The sequence below is a fragment of the Lactuca sativa genome, chromosome 7 (assembly GCF_002870075.4).
Source record: "Lactuca sativa cultivar Salinas chromosome 7, Lsat_Salinas_v11, whole genome shotgun sequence".
NCBI classification, from domain to species: Eukaryota; Viridiplantae; Streptophyta; class Magnoliopsida; order Asterales; family Asteraceae; genus Lactuca; species Lactuca sativa.
In genome coordinates, this window is record NC_056629.2 from 13,835,057 (window position 1) to 13,856,937 (window position 21,881).

General features: G+C 34.2%; 2 protein-coding genes and 1 non-coding gene across 3 annotated transcripts; 2 read left to right on the top strand and 1 right to left on the bottom strand.

Moving 5' to 3' along the window:
- The first annotated feature begins 11,562 nt into the window (after positions 1-11,562).
- LOC111906014 (uncharacterized) lies at positions 11,563-13,407 on the top strand. The gene is made up of 4 exons (XM_023901753.3): positions 11,563-12,034; positions 12,557-12,715; positions 12,804-12,912; positions 13,011-13,407. The coding sequence occupies exons 1-4, from the start codon at positions 11,711-11,713 to the stop codon at positions 13,208-13,210; spliced, it is 792 nt and encodes a 263-aa protein (XP_023757521.1). The 5' UTR covers positions 11,563-11,710; the 3' UTR covers positions 13,211-13,407.
- A 5,027-nt stretch (positions 13,408-18,434) lies between these two features.
- LOC111906013 (uncharacterized) lies at positions 18,435-19,608 on the bottom strand. The gene is made up of 2 exons (XM_023901752.3): positions 19,279-19,608; positions 18,435-18,735 (listed from the first exon to the last, which is right to left on the bottom strand). The coding sequence occupies exons 1-2, from the start codon at positions 19,591-19,593 to the stop codon at positions 18,670-18,672; spliced, it is 381 nt and encodes a 126-aa protein (XP_023757520.1). The 5' UTR covers positions 19,594-19,608; the 3' UTR covers positions 18,435-18,669.
- A 1,391-nt stretch (positions 19,609-20,999) lies between these two features.
- Positions 21,000-21,102, top strand: LOC111906058 (U6 spliceosomal RNA). Its single transcript, XR_002855092.1, has one exon. It is a non-coding gene; the product is annotated as a U6 spliceosomal RNA (small nuclear RNA).
- The last annotated feature ends 779 nt before the right edge of the window (positions 21,103-21,881 follow it).

Here is a 21,881-nt window from a genome sequence, read left to right on the forward strand (position 1 = left end):
GAGAAATCAAAATCTAATGTTAAAGGAAAGAATTCTGGAATCAAAGTTTATTATCAACGTGGTGATGCCCCTCATAAAGTCAGCAAGTGCACTTTTGAAAAGAGCTTTTTTCGCACTGACAACATCTTGACTCGCAATGATAAGTGGATCAAAAAGGGAAACTCGTTGAACGGTCTCCCCGATGACTATTATAATATCATTTCTTAAGTGACCCTTTTGCAAATGGATCAGTTTATATTGTGTACATTTTTTTTGTTTCAAGACTTACTGTATATCTTTGTTTTAGGATAAAGAGCATATTTGGTATTTTGACAACGGTTTCTCAAGACATATGACATAATTCAAGTCTCTCCTGGAAGATTTCATAATGAAGGATGGTCCATGTAACGCCCGATTTGTCAGGTAAAACTCTTAGCAAATTATTTCATTTAATTATTGTCTTATACCCAAGTACGTTGGGTGTACATAAGGTATGTCGGTAGTATTCCTATGAATGCATGATGCGGGAAGCCCCCCTAGTACGTTGGTCATAGCCATGCATACGCAGGGCGTACGTGAGTCAGGGGCGAACCCTAGTTTTTAGGGTTTACACCCTATTTAGGCACATTAAGTCCTCTAATCCTTTACCTTATCAGCCTTCATTGTCTCTTGAGCCATATCTCGAAACCCTAGCCAACTTGAGAGTGTTCTTAAGCTTGTTGAGAGTTTTTGGGTGTTCTTTTGTGATTTTGAAGAAGGAACTTGGTGGTGGTGCATTGTTGGAGTTGTAACTTCAAGATCCAGGGCTATCTTCTTCATTGCAAGCATCTGGAGGTAAAAAGTTCTTACCTTGATGATTCCTTGCTTAGATCTCTTTTAGTGGGTAGATTTATGAGTTTTGGTCCCGTGACTTTGGTCTAATGGAGTATGGACTAATCCAGACCATTTTAGCAATCCTTTTGAACACTTAAGAGGGCATGGAGTCATAAAAATTGGGTCTTGGTAATTAAATCTCAACCATGCATGAGTTGGTGACCACTTAAGGGAAATAGAATGCTAAATCCATGGTTTGAATCCCATTAAGACATGAAAAAGCATAAAGTTTGCAACTTTATGGCTTAATATGCTTTAATGTGCTTAGATCGGAAGTTGGAGGTTAGGTCTTAAAGTAATCTACAACCAACTGGGGCATACGCGGGTGTATGCTGAGCGTATGCACCTGGAGTCCCGACCCTTGCGAAGCATACAAGTACGGCGAGTGTACTTATGGTACGCTTAGCGTACTCAACATAGTGGTTGTTGAGTTTTTAGTTTCAGGCCACTTTTGGGCTTAGGGATTTGGGACCTTGTTGGGACACGAGCCTTGTTGTGATTTAGTGAGAGAATTTCATGATTTAGCAGCTCGAGTGTGATTTGATATCTTCAGTCTGAGCTGAGTTTCCTTCTCTTTACTCGTGGGTCGAGGGCACCAATGCCTGCCCACTAGACTATGTTGGTAGGATGATAATTGTTTTTGCGATAATTTATTGTATTCCATGTATATGTGACTCTTATTGTTATGATTATGTGTTAGCTGTAGGGGTGAAATAGACTCGATACCAGTTGAAAGAGACCGAAGGGGTTGAAATATACCCAATACCAGTTAAAAGAGACTGAATGGGTTGTGATATACCCAATACCGGTTAAAAGAGATTGAAGGGGTTGAAATAGAACAAGTGTCGCTTGAAAGAGACAAAAGGGGTTGAAATGGACTCAATTATGCTTTGACTGCTATGTATGTATGGTACAGGGTATTTTTGGGGAAGCTCACTAAGGTTTGTGCTTATGATTTTCAGTTTGCGTTTCAGGTACTTCCAGCTCGAAAGAGAAGGACTCGACTTGATCACACTACATCCGCTCGTGTTTTTCCGCATTATGTGATTTTTCGATTTGTACTCTGATAATATTTTCATTATGATACAATTTTGGTTGTTTTGACATTACCATTGAATATTTGAAATGAAAATTTTTATCTGGAAATTTTGGGATGTTATAGTCCGACTGTTACATATGGAGATAATGGCAATGGAGCTACAAAGGGATATGGATCCATCAAGTGTAACTTTGTTTTTTTCAAGAATGTCTCTTATGTGAAAGGTCTTCGGCATAACCTCATTTCTATCAGCCAACAGTGTGATGTTGGCTATGAAGTTCTCTTTAACAAGAGAGAAGGAAAGGTTGTTGGTCAAAAGAGTGTCACTGTTCTTACTGCAAATCAACAAAACGACATCTATGTTATGGATATGTTTTCTACTGGCAACACTCTTCGTCGTTGCTTCCTCTCTTATGCTCAGTCTTATCTAAATTGCATGTGGCACAAGAGACTATCGCATCTAAACTTCAAGAACATTTCAAAGATTGCAGGGAATCAGCTTGTAAGAGGAATTCCTAAAATGCAGTTTGTTAGGGATAAGTTGTGCTTAGTGTGTGAAAAAGGGAAGAAAACCAAGTCTTCCTTCAAGCCAAATTCATGCTCTTCTATTGTCAAACCTCTTCATCTTCTTCACATGGATTTGTTTGGACCAGTTCCGATTAAGTCAAGGGCTGGAAAGAAATACACTCTCGTCATTGTGGATGAATTTTCAAGGTTTAGATGGGTAGTATTTTTAATAAAGAAGATTCATGACGCTAATGAAATCATTTCCCTCATTAAGCAGTATGATGTCTTCTATGATCACAAAGTAAGGCAATTACGTAGTGATCATGGATATGAATTCAAAAACTCCTCTCTGGAAGACTTTTGCTCAATCTCAAGAATTTCTCAGAACTTTTCAACAGTTAGAACTCCCTAACAAAATGGTATTGCGAAGAGAAAAAATAGAACTCTCATTGAAGCCGGAAGAACTATTTTCGTTGAAGCCGATCTTTCCTTGTCATTTTGGGTTAAATTTGTCACTATAACATGTTATACCCAAAAATGGTCTATCATTTTTAAGCGTCATGGGAAAATTGCTTATGAACTACTGAAAGGAAGAAAACCGGACATCTTTTATTTTCATGTGTTTGGATGTGTTTGTTACATCTTGAATCAAAGAGATTAGCGTTCGGAGTTTGAAGCTAAAGTTGATGAAGGAGTGTTTCTTGGTTACTCCAACGTATCTAAGGCTTTCAGGTTATTTAATCTTTCAAGGCAAATTGTTGAAGAAACAGCTCATGTCACCTTCGATGAAGACTCATTCATTCATAATCGAGTGGATCACCCATCATCAATTCTGAATGAACTTACCCACAGTCCTTCAGACCCTGTTCCTGAATTCTTGTCAAATGACAATGATCATGTTGTTCCTAATGTTGATCAATTAATCAATCCACAACCTATCTATGAAGATCAACATGTCATCCATGAAGAAGTTGATCCATCCAATTAGGAAGGCTTTGCCCAAAGCAATACAAATGAAAGTACTAATCCAAGAATCCTTCGAGACCATCCTGAATCTCAAATCATTGGAGATGTAAATTCTGGGATTCTCACTTGCAAGATAGTCAACACAAACTTCTGCATGTTTGTAAACTCCGTCTCAATGATTGAACCAAAGAATATTGTTGATGCCTTTAAAGAAGCTGACTGGATCAAGGCCAAGCAAGATGAGCTAAATGAATTTGAATGTCATCGTGTGGGGAGTCTTGTTCCCAAACCTCAAGGAAATTTTATCATTGACACTCATTGGGTTTTCAAGAACAAAATGGATGAAGATGGGATTGTCATAAGAAACAAAGCTAGGCTTGTGGCTCAAAGGTTTATGTCAGCTTATGATAAAACATTTGTTTATGTGGCTAGACTTGAAGCAATATGCCTATTTCTTGCCTTTGCCTCTTTTAAAAACTTCAAAGTCTATCAAATGGACGTCAACACTACCTTCTTTCATGGATATATTCAAGAAGAAGTTTTTCTAAAACAACCACCAGGATTTGAAAGTGAAGAGTCTCCAAATCATGGGTATTGTCTTGATAAAGCTGTTTATGGTTTAAATCAGGCGTCTAGGGTATGGTATGACACATTGGCAAGCTATCTTCTTTCAAGTGGATATAAACGAGGGAAGATCAACAACACTTTGTTCATAAAGCATTCAGGATCCCATATCATTCTTGCCCAAGTGTATGTGGACGATTTCATCTTTGGATCCACTAATGAAAAGCTTACTTCAGGATTAGCGGAGATCATGGCCAAGAAATTTGAGATGAGCACGATGGGTGAACTAACCTTCTTTTTGGGTTTGCAGTTCAAACAACTAACTGATGGTATTTTTGTTTGCCAAGCTAAATATATTACAGATATGCTGAAGAAGTATGGGTTCTCTTATTGCGTGCCAACAAAGACTCTGATGTCCTCATCACTGTCTATTGGCGCTAATCCAGATGGTGTTGATGTAAATGCAAATCTGTTTCGAGGAATGACAGGATCTTTTGTGACATCCCCAAAATCTCGGCCAGAAAAGACCGATTTTTCATTTATGCTTTTAAATAATTTTAGAGTAAATCCTTTTGATTTGAAAGAGTTGTGGAATTTGTTCCCAAAACAAAACATGATAAAATAATATTTATCAAAGCATTTCATCAAGAGATTCATTTTCATTATATAATCAAAACTCGGGATGTCATGTTCCGATACAGACCATAAAGCATAAACGATAACATTACAAGTCACTCAACAAATATATACATATGCAGACTTGTAAACAAAACAACAAGATGATCCATCCATCTTACGCCCTTGTACCACTTCATGTAATACAAATAAAACTAAGTGGGTCAGGCTTGGGAGCCTGGTGAGCATATAGGGTTTTCAACCCACAATAAATAAGTTATATTTAATTTCACCAACCAATTACTATCCCGATTACCCATTCCCGTTATCCTCACTTTACGTCCCTAAAACAACATCTATTTTAAGGGACCTAATCTAGGATTTTCATCGGGACGGATATCACTGCGAAGGGGTTTCCTCAACAATAGATATCCTAAAGGCAACCATGATGGGGATAGAGTACACCGGTGAACACATCGTTCACAACACCTACAGGTTATGAACCTGCTAGCGTTCCACTGGACTGTCTAGAAAGAGTCTGTGGTCGTTATCCATACTCCGCTGAATAACTAGATCAACAACAACAACATCATCGAGGCCTCTCATCTGTTTATTACACACCAACTATCTACCCATGTTCTACCCAACATATTAGTAGATAAGAATATATATTTTCATACATAGTTAAAAACCTGTATATCATTTTCATTCAATATATATTCCACATAACAGATGAGGCATACCACATAACACGTATTTCATAGAAAGCAATTAAGATCTATGAGATGGAATAAAGTGAATATCCATTCACGCATACAACCACAAAATATACACATAACAAGTATATCGTATAAAATACTTCATAGTTACGCGTTAAAAGAAAGTAACTACACCCTCACACATATAATCCACAATTTACTTAATACACTCAAACCGTACTTGTATTATTATCGTGTTTATGAAAGGTAGTATACACTCACTTGATCAGAAGATGATCGGATAGCACTACGACTTGCAGAAGTAGTAATCCACAGCAGATCTGGAAGATCTCCACAAAAATCGAACTTCTCGCGGGTAGAGCTTCGGCTCGGGAACCGCACTTCTCGGGATCTTCGGGATCTCGGGACTTGCCTCGGGGCTCAAGAATAATATTGGGCTTCGGGGTATTTCTGGCATGCAAAACGGGGGAGAGAAGAGAGAAAATTAGCAAAATAGTCGGCTGCCCTCGCATCCTATTTATAGGAGGCTGGAGCCTCGGAGTACGCGGGGCGTACAGGCGTACGCGGGGCGTACTGGCCTCCGAAGTCGTCACTGCATGCGTCATCCGAAGTGTCGACACTCTTCGGAGTATGCGGGGCGTACTCGCGTACGCGGGGCGTACGTCGGATCGGACTGCTGACTCCCCCTTCGGATAATGCCGGATTTTTCAATTAAAAATAAATACAAATTATTTATCAAACTTCGGAAATTCATATCTTCTTCATACGAACTCCGTTTTCGACGTTCTTTATATCCACGGAAAGGTGAGACTACGCTCTACAACTTTCGTTTAGACTCCATCGGCAAATTTTGACTTTATTTTTATTATTTATTTTTAATAGGCCACGACAGAAAAACTTCGTTATAAATTCATAACTTCTTCGTTTGACGTCCGTTCTCGCCTAACTTTTTATCGCTTCGATTCCAACAACGAGACCTTCGATCCTCGTTTAGATTGTTTCGGCTAAAAACCGCTCGATCTCAAATCGAGTATTTCAGGCTACATACCGCTAAGTCGAAACTTCGATAAATCATAACTTCCTCATATGAAGTCAGATTTGGGCGTTCTATGTATATTCGGAAACCTCGTTTCAACTACTACAACATTAACCAAAGATGTTAAGTTCATTTTACACTTAAATTTTGACGCTTATTTTTATTCTTAATTGATCAGACCACATAATTAAGCAATTAAGCACAAAACACATAATACTCAAATAATACATTCTTATTATTTCAAAACGGGTTACAAAGGTTAACCTAGACTATTACATTGCTAAAAATGGCAAGCCCGGAAACACAGGCGTTACATTTTTACTCTATCTTACATCCAGTCTCCCTGATATTACGTTTGCTACTATATTATGTGCTCATTATCAATCCAATCTTAAGGAATTTCATCTTCTCACTATGAAAAGGATCTTTCATTACTTAAAGCATATACCCAATCTTAGGTTATGATACCCTCGAGCTAGTAGGTTACACTGACTCTGATCATGGTAGATGTGGCATCGATCGCAAAAGCACTTTAGGAGGAGCTCAAATGCTTGGAAATAGATTAGTAAGTTGGTCCAGCAAAAAGTAGACTACAATGGCTTGTTCTACCACTAAAGTTGGATATGTTGTTGCTGGAAGGTGTTGTGCTCAGATTCTATGGATTCGAAATCAGCTCTTGGATTATGGTCTAAACTTCTCTAAGACACTCATCTGTTTTGACAATACCAGCGCCATTTAGATGATACAAAATCCAATGCAACATTCCAATACTAAGCACATTGACATCCATCATCATTTCATCAGGGAAATAGTTTAAAAGGGAAAAGTGGAGTTGTTTTACATTCCATTCACTAATCAGTTGGCTGACATTTTCACGAAGGCGTTGGACGAGAAGACTTAAAACAAATTGATTATAGATCTTGTCATGGTTTCAATCATTTAACTGCTTTCTAACATTTTTGATTACTTTTGATTACTTTCTAAGAAACACAAAAACACAAAAAAAATGTTGCTTTTATTATGTTTACGGATTTTTACATAATTTTTTTAAGCTTCGATTTTGGTATTTACAAGTATTCTCTTGTCTCTCCTATTCATCTTACAATCCTATCTATGATTTATTTACATCTCCTTCTTCAAAGTTTGTAAGAGATGAAAGATCTTAATGCTCTTGGTACTGAGAAAAAGAGTGGCATCATGTCCTCTTCTTCTTGAGGATACCATTTTTCTCCACCATTCACTGTTATGGATGCAAAGAGTAACCATCAATGCAGTAAGTCTTGTTTTCATCTACTGAGTCATGATCTGATAAAAACTCGAATGCCCTCGTGTTGCTCTTGAGGACACAATGGTTTCATGGATTTGAGTCAGTTAACTCGTTGGTTACAAAGTTTGATCTCTACTTCTCTTTTGCTCTCGATAGATATGAAGCTTGGAGTCCATCCGGAATGTTTCAGTGATTAGTGGCTTCATCATTCTTGATTTATAGTGAGATGTATTATATATATTTATCTTCACTTGTGTTCTCTTTTATAGCCGGTCTTGAAGGGTAGGTATCTCAAAAAAAGAAATTTAATAAATGAGTAATTACTTCAAAGGATTTCTTTTTGAAAATATTACGCAAAAGATCTTCTAAAAAAAAGGCTATATAAAGAGCCTCTAAAAAAGGCTTCATATTCCTTTCCTTATTTGACTAACTCTTTTGTTTGTATTCTTATATTGTTTATTATTTTGTATCGTCTTTAAAGGGAATATGACGGTGGCAATTATAAGCCTAGTATGCAACTTTTAGCAAATCATCGTCCTTAGAAGCATGTTGTTGTATGTGACTAAATCTCTATAAGTTTCTCATCAGCGAGACCATCTGTTGAGAACATTGAGTCACCCCCTCATGCTAATTGTCTAGCATTGTCTAAACTTTCTAAGTGAGATTGCCTGTTCCAAATAAAAAATTGATAAAAAGGCTTGGGTGTTTATCTTTATTTAACTATCTTACCTGACCCTGTCCCTGGAAGCATGCTTGTCGTATGCATCAAGTCTCATGTTCTGTTGAAAAATTGAGAAAAACCCAATGACTTACTCTGATTGCATATTCATCAGCGCAAGATTTACTTGTTTGGCCCTTTAATCACAAAGGGTTGTTCATGTCCCTGACCTTCTAGCCTGAGGTATGACATGGTACCATTATGAGTTAACGGTGAATCTTTGATTCTAGAATGCAACTTATTCTATGATACGGAAGTCTAAACCACTTCTATTTGATGAGTTAAACTATTTATAATTCACGCTGATTTCACCTCGGCATGACTGAAACGCACCATTCTTTCCATAAATTCTTCTTTAGAATTTTATGATTCCACGTATGATACCAGACGCTTATGAAAAATCGAAAAATTTGTGTCGATGAGTATATCATTGCACGTTATATATTACACGCACCTACCCATTTTTTCCCAATAATCATTGTCCGTGATAAAACTTCGACATTCTTTGCCGATGAGTACATTTCATACCGGAATGTATTACACACAACATACCACTCTTGCCCTTTTGTTCTAATAAAAGTGATTAATGAGTCAGCGTATGAATCGACACGTTGATGAATGAAATCTCGTAATATTATGTTAGTGAATGTTAGTTTAAGCCAATACTATCAAGATACATCACAATCTTACTAAACTACAAGCTACAACAACTCTATTCATGTGTTTACTAGTGATGTCAAAAAGGGGGAGAGAATCTATATAGAAAAGCACAATCTAAGGGGGAGTCAAGGTCAAGCTAATATCAACATTCTCAGCTAGTTGAGTCAAGCTGATCCACATTTTTCAAGTCAGCTCGCCGCCTTCAACTATTCATCCTTCGTCCGCCGCGACTCATAAATGTTGCCTCAACTGTTTGATAAGTCATTCATCTTCTCAGGGGAAGCATTAGTTAAAGCTGAAACATTAAAACTTCATTCTTCCTCTCAAGGGGAGCACGAACTAAAGAATTCATTGAAGATTAGTTTTGACATCATCAGATAGGAGGGTTGTAAGGTCACACCTTATGATATGATGAGTCAAACACTCCATACGTTGTCTGTCAGCGTCAACGTCTACAACATCGACAACGCTAGCGTATAAAGCTTATAAGCATTAACGCATAGTGTAGTTATTCTATGTAATATTTTGTATATTAGGTAATGATATAGATAAGTATAGAATCGATCACAAATCCAATACATTTGTGATAAGATCGGTTCTTAGTATAGGTTTAACGAAATCCCTTCAATCAAGGGGTATGCATGTATAGATTAGTATATATACAACATTAGGATAAATCATAATGTTGTTAACACGGCTTGGTGTCGTAATCGTCTTTGTGACAACCCGTCTTCTTTGTGAATACAAAACCCTTTCTTGGGGAAAGAATAATTTGGAGAACTCCTTGTGTTATTTACTTTATGTTCTTTATTTTTCTTAGATTAGTTTACATTTGTTCTTAATACTTGAAGTATATTTGATCGATACAAACCTTTAGTCTTTAATTTATTAAGTGTAAACAAGTTTCCAACTTGGTTCTTATAGCTATCATTAAAGAAGATCAATAGAACCACACTAAGACATGTATCGCATAAGTAGACTCTGACAATCAAGTAACACCGGTATATAATGTAAATGGTTTTTCTAGACTGGAAAGTGTTGGATTAGGTGTCTCAGCCATTTACTAAATTATTACAAACTTCAATTATTAGCAAAGTCCTTTTGGGTTGCCCTTAAACCTATTAATTGACTGGAATGCTTTTGGAGAGAAATAACGATTTGTTAATTTTATATATGATTAATAAATTAATTAGAAATCAAAATAAATAATTTATTAATATGTTTTGAGAAAAACATAATAATTAGAAATTATATTATTAATTAAGAATTAATCAGAAATTAATTGGAATTGATTTTGGGATTAATTGGATTAATTAAAAGTAAAATGACTGAAAGTGTTAATGTCCAAAAGTTGAACATTGACTGATTCTAGAACCTTCCTAAGATAGGGGACAGTTCTAGAGGGGTTTATGGAGCTTTTCTAGGATTTTTAGGAAGCTTAGGGTTGCTTGGGGGGAAAGAAAATGGTTAGAGTTATCCAAAAGGAAACTTGTTTTTATACACCTCCTTAAGTCCTATAAATACCCCAAGGCATAGGGTTTCAGATTTCACTCTTCCAAAGAACCCTTAGTGCCGAAAGTCATACGTTCTACTCCCCTCTCTTCAATAGCCTCCAATTGGTAGGGTTTAGGTGTAAGCCATCAGAGGCACGAGATTTCTGGTGTTGACTTTCTGAAGTTCTACAAAGAAGGATTACTAGTTTATTTACAAAAGTAAACTATAAGGTATGTTTTTATTATCCCTTCTCCTAAATCGAAAATAGCAATGTACTTTAGGGTTCTTAAATTAAAATTGTTTTTTTCATATCATAGTGAGAATGTAGATCCTTTAAGATGTATGTGAACTTAAGGTTTTAGGTTTTCCGCCAAAAATATGATTTTTGTTACCTATAAAACCCATAAAAAAGAACCTCTATGTGAAAAGTGTATGTGACTGGGAGAGTCCAATATAGACGTCTTATATTATCCTCCAAATGGGGGAGGGCAACTTCATTTTTATAGGTTCAAATGAGAGGACAACAGAGAATGAATGGACATGAAGACGATGTGTGCTCCAACCTTTTTCTGTCATTGGATGTGACAAAATATGGGTATCAAGGAGGTGTCGTTGTCCAACTAATGGGCCTAACACCATTACACACCATTCTCAAAACACTTGGTAACGAAGGAGGTTAGGATTTTTTTGTATATACGCCAAGGCAAACGAAGTCGTGGAAGAAGAAAATGAAGGCGAAATTGAGCTTTCTGAGAAACAACATAAGTAATTAGAATTAGAGATTTTTTTTTTAATTCTTGATTGGTAAAGATAGCAAAAGTGGTGGTAATGTTAAAGGGGGATGAGAGGAAAAAATATTGAAATACCTAGGAATGTGAATGTGAGAGCTCTTATGGAAAATATTAAATGGTGTGACATAGAGGTACTATAATTGTCATAAAATCCTAAAGCTATGGTCAAAATAAATAAATAAATAAATAAATAATAATATTTATAATAATAATAACAACTTAAACAAAAACAAATACAAACCAAAATACCAAATGGACTAAATTTGTAATTTATTCTACATTATGTATTGAAGATGAGCTTAATAAAAAAACAAACGAAAACATCAACCGGCCACCCAGTCGTTGAGGTCCTCTTTCTACCTTTTTTCCATGTTCTGCATTGGAAACTTCAAGGAAACCCACGTGATCCCAACCATTGATTGGCCCATTTCAGCATCTGTATTTAAAAAAACTCTGACATCCCTCCACGACAGATAACAACCATGGATTCCGGCCAACAGACTCGTCAAAACGTCGTCGTGATGCGCCATGGCGACCGGATTGACAACTTCGAGCCGCTATGGACTGAGAAAGCTGCTAGGCCATGGGATCCGCCGTTGGTGTTAGATGGCAAGGTTAGGGCATTCTCTACCGGTAAGAAATTCAAAAAGGACCTCCGTTTTCCGATTCATCGCGTCTTTGTATCGCCGTTTCTTCGATGCCTTCAGACAGCTTCCGAAGTCATACACGCTCTTTGCGCCGTCGATTGTAATGTTACTCATATGAGCTCTGCCGATGGCGTCAAAATCGATCCTTCTATGCTCAAGGTCATATCCTGATAACCTGTTCATATCGTATTATTGATTTATTCATTGATATCGATTCTTTTGAAATACAAAAAATTACCAGGAATAATCCGAGAGAACCATGATTGTGCCTGATTTTTGATGATCGGAGTACAGATAAATGATTATGATCCTGATAATTAAGCTGTATATCTAATTAGTTTTAAGTTCTGGAAGGCATCTATGAGTTTGATATAATCGGATATCTCCTCTACTGATCGAAAACTTGGAGTTTCAAATTCGATTTTGCCTAATTAGTGCCCGATCCACATTAAAATTTCTGGAAATTCACTGATTACAGTAACTAATTGTCCGAAGCAGGACTTGTTCAAACTTCAAAGTTAGAAACTCTTCCATGGGAACCTAGAATTCAAACTCTACCCTTAGTGTGTTAATTGACATGTAGCAAAAATTTCAGGCTTCTTGGATATAGTTTCCTGGATCTTTCTAACAAAGACTATTAGTACTTTGAAGATCATAGTTTGACATTTTGATATGTTGCAGGTATCTGTTGAATATGGACTATGTGAAATGCTGAACAAACGAGCCATACGAGCTGAGAACGCCCCTAAAGATGGAGACTTTGCTTTCACTATTTCAGAATGTGAAGCTGTTTTACCACAAGGGACAGTTGATTCAACTGTAGAACCAGTTTACAAAGAGGTTATTAACTTATTATAAGACCAAAAATCTCTTAATCACTTTCTTGTACTGATTTTTATTCTACTTCTAAAACTATCAACTTTATCAGCTACCAAAATGGGAAGAGCCAACAGAGGTGGCTAGAGACAGGTACAAGAATATTATCAAGATTCTTGCTGATAAATACCCTACCGAAAACTTACTGCTTGTGACACATGGTAAGTGTTGAGTTAGTTCTTGTTGAGGAGGGCATTTATGTCTTTTTCATTCCATCCAAACAAACAAATTAACAAGACCCCTTTGGATTTTGATGCAGGGGAAGGTGTTGGGGTGTCAGTGACTTCATATGCACGTGATGATTTGCTAGTGAGTGAAGTGGAATATTGTGCATATTCAAAGCTTCATAGAACAATTTCCACCAAAGGAGCTGGGGAATTTGAGTTGTGTATGAATCTTAAGCACAGTGGTATTTCCTATATACCCACACGAGTTGATGAAGAACAATCCACATCATAAAGAAACCAAGATTCTAAAGCTTTTTGAAAAGCTTACTTATGAAATTTGCATATTTATCCTTCGTCTATTTGAAATGTTTTATATAAACTTGTCATTTAGTTTGTCGTTTTTAAGCACAAGTCATATTTGATATTGAACAAGAACAACCATGTAGTTTTAATAGGGTAAAAAATGGTAAAAATAAATGTTCAGTTTTATTAAGGGGGTGAAATGAAAATACTATTGAGATGAGGGGGTTACATGTCATTAGACAATAAAAGATTAAGAGGTTGAGAAAAAAATAAACGGTTGATACATTCAAATGGGGATAAGTTATAAGCTCTTCAAATGTTTATTTCAAATAGTAAAAAACTATGAGATCTTTTTGTTATTAAATATCATCCTATCCAATGAAATGGTGTCATATGTAACATGTATTGTTCATTTAATGAGATTTAATTATATTTTAGGATACTAATATGACACATGTCATTATTTAAATGGGTAGGAGAATTGGTATGATCAAAAGGTAGGAGGATATTTAATTTTTCAAAAAGTATAAATAAGTGGCCATCGAATGCTCTATTTATTACCTAAAATATAAGAGAAATTAAATATTCTATTGCCTTTTGTTCATAATTTTCTTCTTATCTATTTAAGATGATGATAAATATATAAATTTAACATCTCATTCAAATTCAAATTTAAATTAAATGATATTTATCATCATTTAAAATAGGTAAGAAGATATTAAGCATAAAAAACATAAGGATATTTAATTTCTCTGATAATAAACATCACTACATTATGTGACTTACCTAATAAATAGACAAAAATAAAAATATTTTTTTTATCAAAATCAAAAATCTTTGTACTTGAAGCTCTAAAAGAAGGAATTTATGTTCAATGAATGTGACATTGTTGCATACCTACAATAATATTTGGTAGAAGTGAACAAAATCGATCAAGGAAGACGTCGTAAAAAAACACATAGGAAGCATTAATTAATGATAAATATTATAATAACTAGATCTGTGGGAATCACGGTTATAAAATTAATTAAATTTTCATAGTAAAAACTTAAAATTATTAATCAATTATTTTAAATAAATTATTAATTAAGAGATATTTATTTAGTTATATAAAATTATAATCGTTGATTTAAATAAATACGCGACTTTATAATCTATATTAATTTTATTTTAATTTTTATTTTAATGTAAATAGAGTGGAAATTTTAAATTTTGAAATTTGAAATTTAAAATGGAGATTAATAGGCTGACAGATGGCATAATATTAATTAGGAGACCTAAATGAATGATACATAAATCAATCTATTTTTTTATTAGAATAGGGATTAGTTAGTATTACATATTGAAATATATACTATATAATTAGAGACTTGTAATATATGCGTTCATTTTTTTCTTAAAACATTGTAGCGTAAAAATCTATTAAATTATAAAAATGAATTGTTTTTTTTGGATGACTTGATTATAATCTGATAGATTCTTTAAAATATAATAATATAATGAAAAATATAATAAAGTAAAAGACAAAAGTACACTAATAGCATGTAGTTATTTCTTATATTTAACCTTACTAATTGTTATATCTTTATATAAATAATCAATAGCGTCATCATATTTAAATTTACTAATTTGGCCTTTGTTTTATTCGATTAGAATCAAATACTAATTATTATATCTTTATATAAATAATCAATAGCGTCATCATATTTAAATTTACTAATTTGGCCTTTGTTTTATTCGATTAGAATCAAACAAAAGAGAATGCCCTTGTTAATTGTTACCTACCCCCTTCAAATTCAAAATTTGTCTTTGAGTCTTGGTATCTTTGACTTATTCTTTATATATTTGACCAACAAATATTTCTATTTCAGTAAAAAAAAATGTGCATAAATGTATTACATACCACTTTATCTATTTGTAAATACCACTTTATCAAGTCATCAACTTATTCATGTTCGACAACGACGTTTGTTTTTTCTAATTTTGAGACAATTCACACGTTGTCTATAACTGATGTGCTTTATATCATGATGGGGAAGTACATTGACCAACTGGTCCAAAAGTTAAGAATTGAGCACAAACTTGGAAAACAAAAACCAAATTATACCGGAGTTGGCTAAAAAGATACCTTATTTTACTATTTAGACAACCCTAATTAATCTAATTAATGTTTGAAATATTTTTATTGGTTGAAATTGCATTGTTTTCCAAAAAAGATGATTACAAGAAGTTGATTATAGGTTGACTTTTTATAAAAATGATTATAGGGAAAAACGTTGCTAAATTGACACCCTTTAGACACTTTATGAATATTTTTATTAAAAGTCAACCTATAATAAACTATTTATAATTTACTTTTTCAAAAAAACAATGCAAATTCAACCAATAAGAAAACCTTAATAATCAAATAGGGTGCCTAAATAGAAAAATAAAATATCTTTTTAACCAACCCTACAAAAATCAAATCTCTACTCTTTGACCAAAAGATAAAAGATATTTACAAAAAAACCATATTATTTGGAAGATAGAGGGAAATGGCTTAGTTTTTGGGATTGCAAAAATAATCATCATTCCCGTAACGATCATTTTTGGATCTCAAGAAATATATAATGTGATCTTTCATTTGTATGTTTCTTAAACTTTTGTTAGAGTCCGGTAAAAATAAAAACTATCCGTTTTCTTGAAATTTCATATTTACTCGTCTAATTTCGTATTTGTTTTTGATATCTTCATAGTTCTTATGGCCTCGAAATCTGAAATGCGAGTCCGCAATTTGATTCCAAAATGTTTTCTTTTTGTCATAAAATGTAATTTTACTATAACATAAAGTCTGAAATAGTCCAAAATGTCTCCATGTCGGATATGATAATCATTTTCGTAAAATACGAAGAAAAAAAGGGTTAGTAACCCCATATTTCAATATTTCGGATGGCCAATTTTATATAAATAGGGAAAATGACTTAATATGGTAACATAGTTCTCATTTTGTGCACGTTTAATACTTATTGTTTTTCTTGTAAAATAAACCCTTTAATTTGTTGTTTTGTACACATTCAGTCTTTGTGATTGATTACTACACGTTAAATTCTCAATTTTGTACATATTTAATTCTTAATGTTTTTGTTGTTACAAAATAAGTCATTGTTATTGTATACATTCAGTCCTTATGACCGTTTTCTTTAGATTTTGTTCATATGACATCCTAAGTAGGACAATTATTAATAAAGTGTTCTCAAGTGTGGTTTATTTCTCACTTATATCAATAACTTAATTCACGTATCAGTCAAATAATGTTGGTGACTTAGTTTTCTCCAAGAAGAAGATGTCTTCGACTTCATTTTCATCTATCTCCATAGCAACACCGAGAATTTTTATGATTGATATTTCCTAACTCGGATTTACACTTCCAAGACAAGATACCACCATGAAAAAAAAAAGTTTACCGTCTTCCCTAATTTCTTGGTATGTCGATTTTTACCATTTTTCAACAAATAGGACAATCTTTAATGATGCATTTTCTTCACCTAATATCTTAGAACTCTGGACTCATCTCACATCAATCACACGACCCCTACCTCCTATAGGTAATTTTAGACAAGTTTATTTTGAAGTATATACCCGCATGCCAAGTATGGTTCGTAACAATCTATCTTCGGGGGCATACAATGATTCTTTCACCATTTGGGGTGTTGATATCATTTAATAATTATTCCTGAACATATAGATCCAACATCCACTTCCCCGAGTCATGTAGGAGAACACATCATTAAAGATTGTCGCATATAAGATGTCATGTGAGCAAAACCTGAATAAACTTATCATAAGGACTGAATGTATACAAAAACAATAATGACTTATTTTGTAAAAAATGACATTAATGAGTAAATGTGTACAAACCGAGAACTTAACTTGGAGCAGTCGGTCATAAGGACTAAATGTATAAAAAAAAAAACAATAAATTCAGGGGTTTATTTTACAAGAAAAAAATAATAATGACTAAGCGTGTACAAAACAAAAAATATGTTACCCTATTAGGTCATTTTCCCTTATAAATATTCTAAAAATCCATTGCTAAGATAACAACGACTACTTATTACAAGTTGTTACAAAAATAACGACAGTCGTATAAATTTGATCAACGACTTGTTTGGTTTTTAACTCACACCCAAATGAGGAAAAAGTATCCTAACATCTAAAAGACCTAACTTTCTAGTTATAATAAAATTTTGGGTATGTTTGGAAAATTATCTAAAACCTGACTTGGGTGAAGTCGTAGCTTGTAGCCTTTATGTGTAAAAAGATTCGGCAAAAATAATTTTGAAATTTTGAAAAATGTAAATCAAAATAAAAGCTAATTTTTTTTTCAAAAACTATTTAAAAATATCCAATCTAACAAGGCTATTATGAAATATTTTGTACAGGGTGGGAGAAGCTCTTCTATTCTAGCTTTTAAATTATAAATTTTTTATATAAAATAGAAAATATTAAATTCATACTCATAAACAAAGTATTTTTTTTAAGCTCAATGCATCACACATCGAAAGCTCTCATTATTTTTTTAGAGGATGTTTGTGATTGCTTTACAAACGACTTCTTGACTTTTAGCACAAAAAATTTTAAAAGATGTTAGGGAAATAAAAAAGTCAATTTCAAAGTAACTTTTTACCAAGATGAAAAATAAGTAACTTTTTACCAAGAAGAAAAGTAAGGTTTTTCAAATATCAAAAATTGTGTCTTTTATGAGTTTTAGCCATTTAAAAATTAAATTAAATTCAAAGGTGAAGAAATGCAACTTAAAACACTTTTTAAAAACAATTTTTGTATTTTGCCACCTCTAAAACAAAAACTAATCACAAAACCCCCTTATTTTCATCAAGATTTAGCATTTTACCATTCCAATTTATTAAGGTAAATTACTTGATTTCAATGAATTATGTCAATCACATGATACTCGGGGGGATGATTATCACTTGTTTTTAATTGTTTTACTGTCCTAAATTATAACCGTGCTGCAAAAATGATCCTTGATTGTAATGTTAAAGGCATTAAATAATACTAGTTTTCTTCTCATTGCATGTGTAAACAATTATGGTCTTGCTTTCATTTTACCTTTTACGTCCCCTATTTGTCATTTTCAATTATTTGTAAACACCTTATACTCAATGCAAGGATAAATGAAAGATCATAACTGACCCAAAATGGAATATAACAAATAGACACAAAAATTGAGCAACTCTAATCTCAGCAACAATTCAAGAAGCAATATCCATAGCTCATGGATTACCATCAAAATCAAAATCAAGACCTACAACCCCGTAACAATATCCAAAACCTACACCACATCGGAGAGATTATCAGTTATTTGTTATCTGTTATCTGTTATCTATCTGGTTTTGAGTAACCAAAATATGTATATATCGAGCAAAATGATTTAAGAGATCACTTGATTTATCCCCTGCCCTTGACTCCAAGCCCGGACCTTATATTTGCCCCAAGTTCCATGGCATCCTTCACCTACATTGTGAAAACCAATTTCTTTTTTATTTAATACAGATAGAACAGCTTAAATATAGATTTAGCAAGAACTGTAACTACCATAAGACTAATCCCCATGCTTATAAATACCAGTAAGTTACAATTCATATAAATTCCTATCAAGAGCTTTTCATAATTCATACTACAGACATTTTCGATAAGAATCAATCCATGGACACAAACACATAGAAGAAATGTAAGACCAAATTACAGTCCTATGTTTCAAATGCAGGGTTCAATTTGATTCCAATGTTGACGTTTATACATATGCATAAATCATAATCAAGAAATTTACTTGAAGAAATGAAATGAGATGATCATGGATAATGATTCAAATTGCCTCAGAAATCTGACCTAATTCAGTTACGAATTTCATAGAGAATCACTCTGATTCAATTTTTTAAGATTATGCCCATATTATCTTTCATACCTACAAATTGGGCGAAAACTATGACCTAAAACCTACCAATTATTTTGCAAAAGATCTTACGATTCACCGTAAATGAAGAGAAGAAGGTGTACCGAGTGGATGCCGGAGGCACTAAAGGTTCCGACAGTGGCGGTTGCTGTGGCGCCGACGAAGAGAGAAGCTACGCCAAAAGCTTTGAGGGGCATGAGTCGTGAGTCGCCGGAGTAGCCTTTGCGGAAGGAGTATATGCCCCAAGCCATTTGGACGCCGCTGGCGGCGACCCACCACCAGTAGCCACTTGATCCACCACCGGTGTTACTGTTAGTCCCTTCCTCCATTTCCTTGCCGCGGATCTTGGCAAGTAAATTACAGAGTGCAACTTTCTTTTTGTTCGAGGTTTTTGTGATACCGATGTTGGCAAACGACATACAACAAGGGACTAAACTACAAATGATACGACTCCAAGGACTGAATATATCGTTTCTCAAAAGATAAGGGCAGCAAGAAACCACCGGTACAAATTTGATGGGTTTTACTTACACTTCGGTTTAGCGATGAGCGTAGGCGGGTACCCGCCTCATTTGGCGAGAACCAGAACCGGAACCGGCGGTTTCTAGAAAGTTAGAATCGGAATCGAAACCGCTCTAGGCAGTTCTTAAATGTTTGGAACCAGTCCCGGAACCGGCGGTTCCGCCGATTCCGGGAGCGGGTAACCCGGTCGCATTAATTTTGTTAACTTTTTTCGATAAAACCGTAATTTAGTTCGATCCAAATCAAATCAATTCTGACCAAAGACGGACAAAATCGGACCAATATATTCTAAACTGGTCTAAGTAACACACATTTACATGAAATTATATATATATATATATATATATATATATATATATATATATATATATATATATATATATATATATATATATATATATATAACCGGTTACAGCGGATACCCAGCGGGTAGCGGTTCCGAAAAAACGAGACCGGAACCGAAACCGCTTAAGGCGGTTCCATAACTTTAGGAACCGGAACCAGAACCGCTTAACGCGGTTTCAGTTCCAAAACTGGCAGTTCCGAGACGGTTCCGGTTCCAAAAGCGGGTACCCGGTTCCGATGCTCATCCCTACTTCGGTTACTTCAATTATGTGATTGTTGATGAAATTTGCAGTCACATCTACACCAACACTGGATCGTGTTTATTTATCGCCTTTAAATTAAATTTCGTTCTAATTATCTTTTGTACGAAATTAGTTAAAGAAAATCCAAAAACAGATAAAAACTTTGGAAATTTGACACAAAATTATAAATCTATATTTAGATTCTCATTAACTTTTTGTAAGTATCCAGAAAAAAAAAATGGTATTAGTTGTGTATATATGCCAATGGTTACCCTCAGACTAATAAATAAGACGGAAATAACAGTTTTGAGCAGGTTAGAAATAGTTTTGAGGATAATGACTTAGGAGGGTAATTAGGTTTCCAGCCGTATTAGGTCACTAAGGTTTTTTTTGTGTGTATTAGACCAATATAGTTGTTATTACCATTTAGAAATAGTCCTTTTTACCGGTTTCTTTATGTTTAACCGGTAAAAAAAACTATTCTAAACGATAATAACAACGATATTGGTCTAATACGCACAAAAAAACCTTAGTGACCTAATACGGACAAACTAGAAACCTAATTACCCTCCTAAGTCATTAACCCTAATTTTAAAGACATTGAGAATATATGACCATCAACAATAAAGTAGTTCGTTTAGAACTCGTGTCGTCCCATATCGACCAAAAGAAGAACCTGCTACTCCTCTATATGGCGAAACTCTTCATCTATAGTCGTCTCTTCGGGGACATTTGATAAAATTGGAACAATACAGAGAAGATTTGCATGGCCACTGCGTAAGGATGACATGCACAAATCGAGAAATGGTCCAAAAAAATTTTAAACCCTTCATCGTCTTCTCTGAAACCCTAATTCCCTTTTCAAATGCTAATAGAGTTCAATTGCAATTCTTATGTTTCAGTCGATGAACTACTTCGAACTACTGAAGTCATGATCAGACAACATATGGATTCCATGGTCAGATTCTTGTTGATGTCTTCAACCATTTGTGGTAAGTAAAGGTGATCTTTCTTTCTATAAAGTCTTCTTTAAGTTTTTTACTTTTCTTGTCATTTAGTATCATGCTTTATAAACTTTATGTGTTGTATATAGTTTGTATGCGTTTGTTTATATGCTGATTTTTTTATTCATTTTGCAACTTCGGTTTCTTAGTTCATGTTGTGGTTTTGTTGTTTATATAATAATTGATAATAGACATCCTTTGCAAGTCCCTGTTGGTTTTACATTTCCATTCGTTATCAAATGTAGACATTGATGAGAGGTATCAAAGTGAGATTGTTTTTGTACATATGGATGTATTCATGTAAACATTTAAATGACAAAAAAGAAGTTATTGATAAAATGTTGCATATTTATGTAATGAAGATCATCAATCATATGAGTTTTTTGGACTTGGAAATTCTGGAAGGGTTCTGTGATAAGTTTAAATGGAAGCAACTATTTTCAGTCAAACAAGTTAGTCACATTGATTAGTAAGCATGTTTTCTAAATAATTAGGGTTAATGACTTAGGAGGGTAATTAGGTTTCTAGTTTGTCCGTATTAGGTCACTAAGGTTTTTTTTGTGCGTATTAGACCAATATGGTTTGTATTACTGT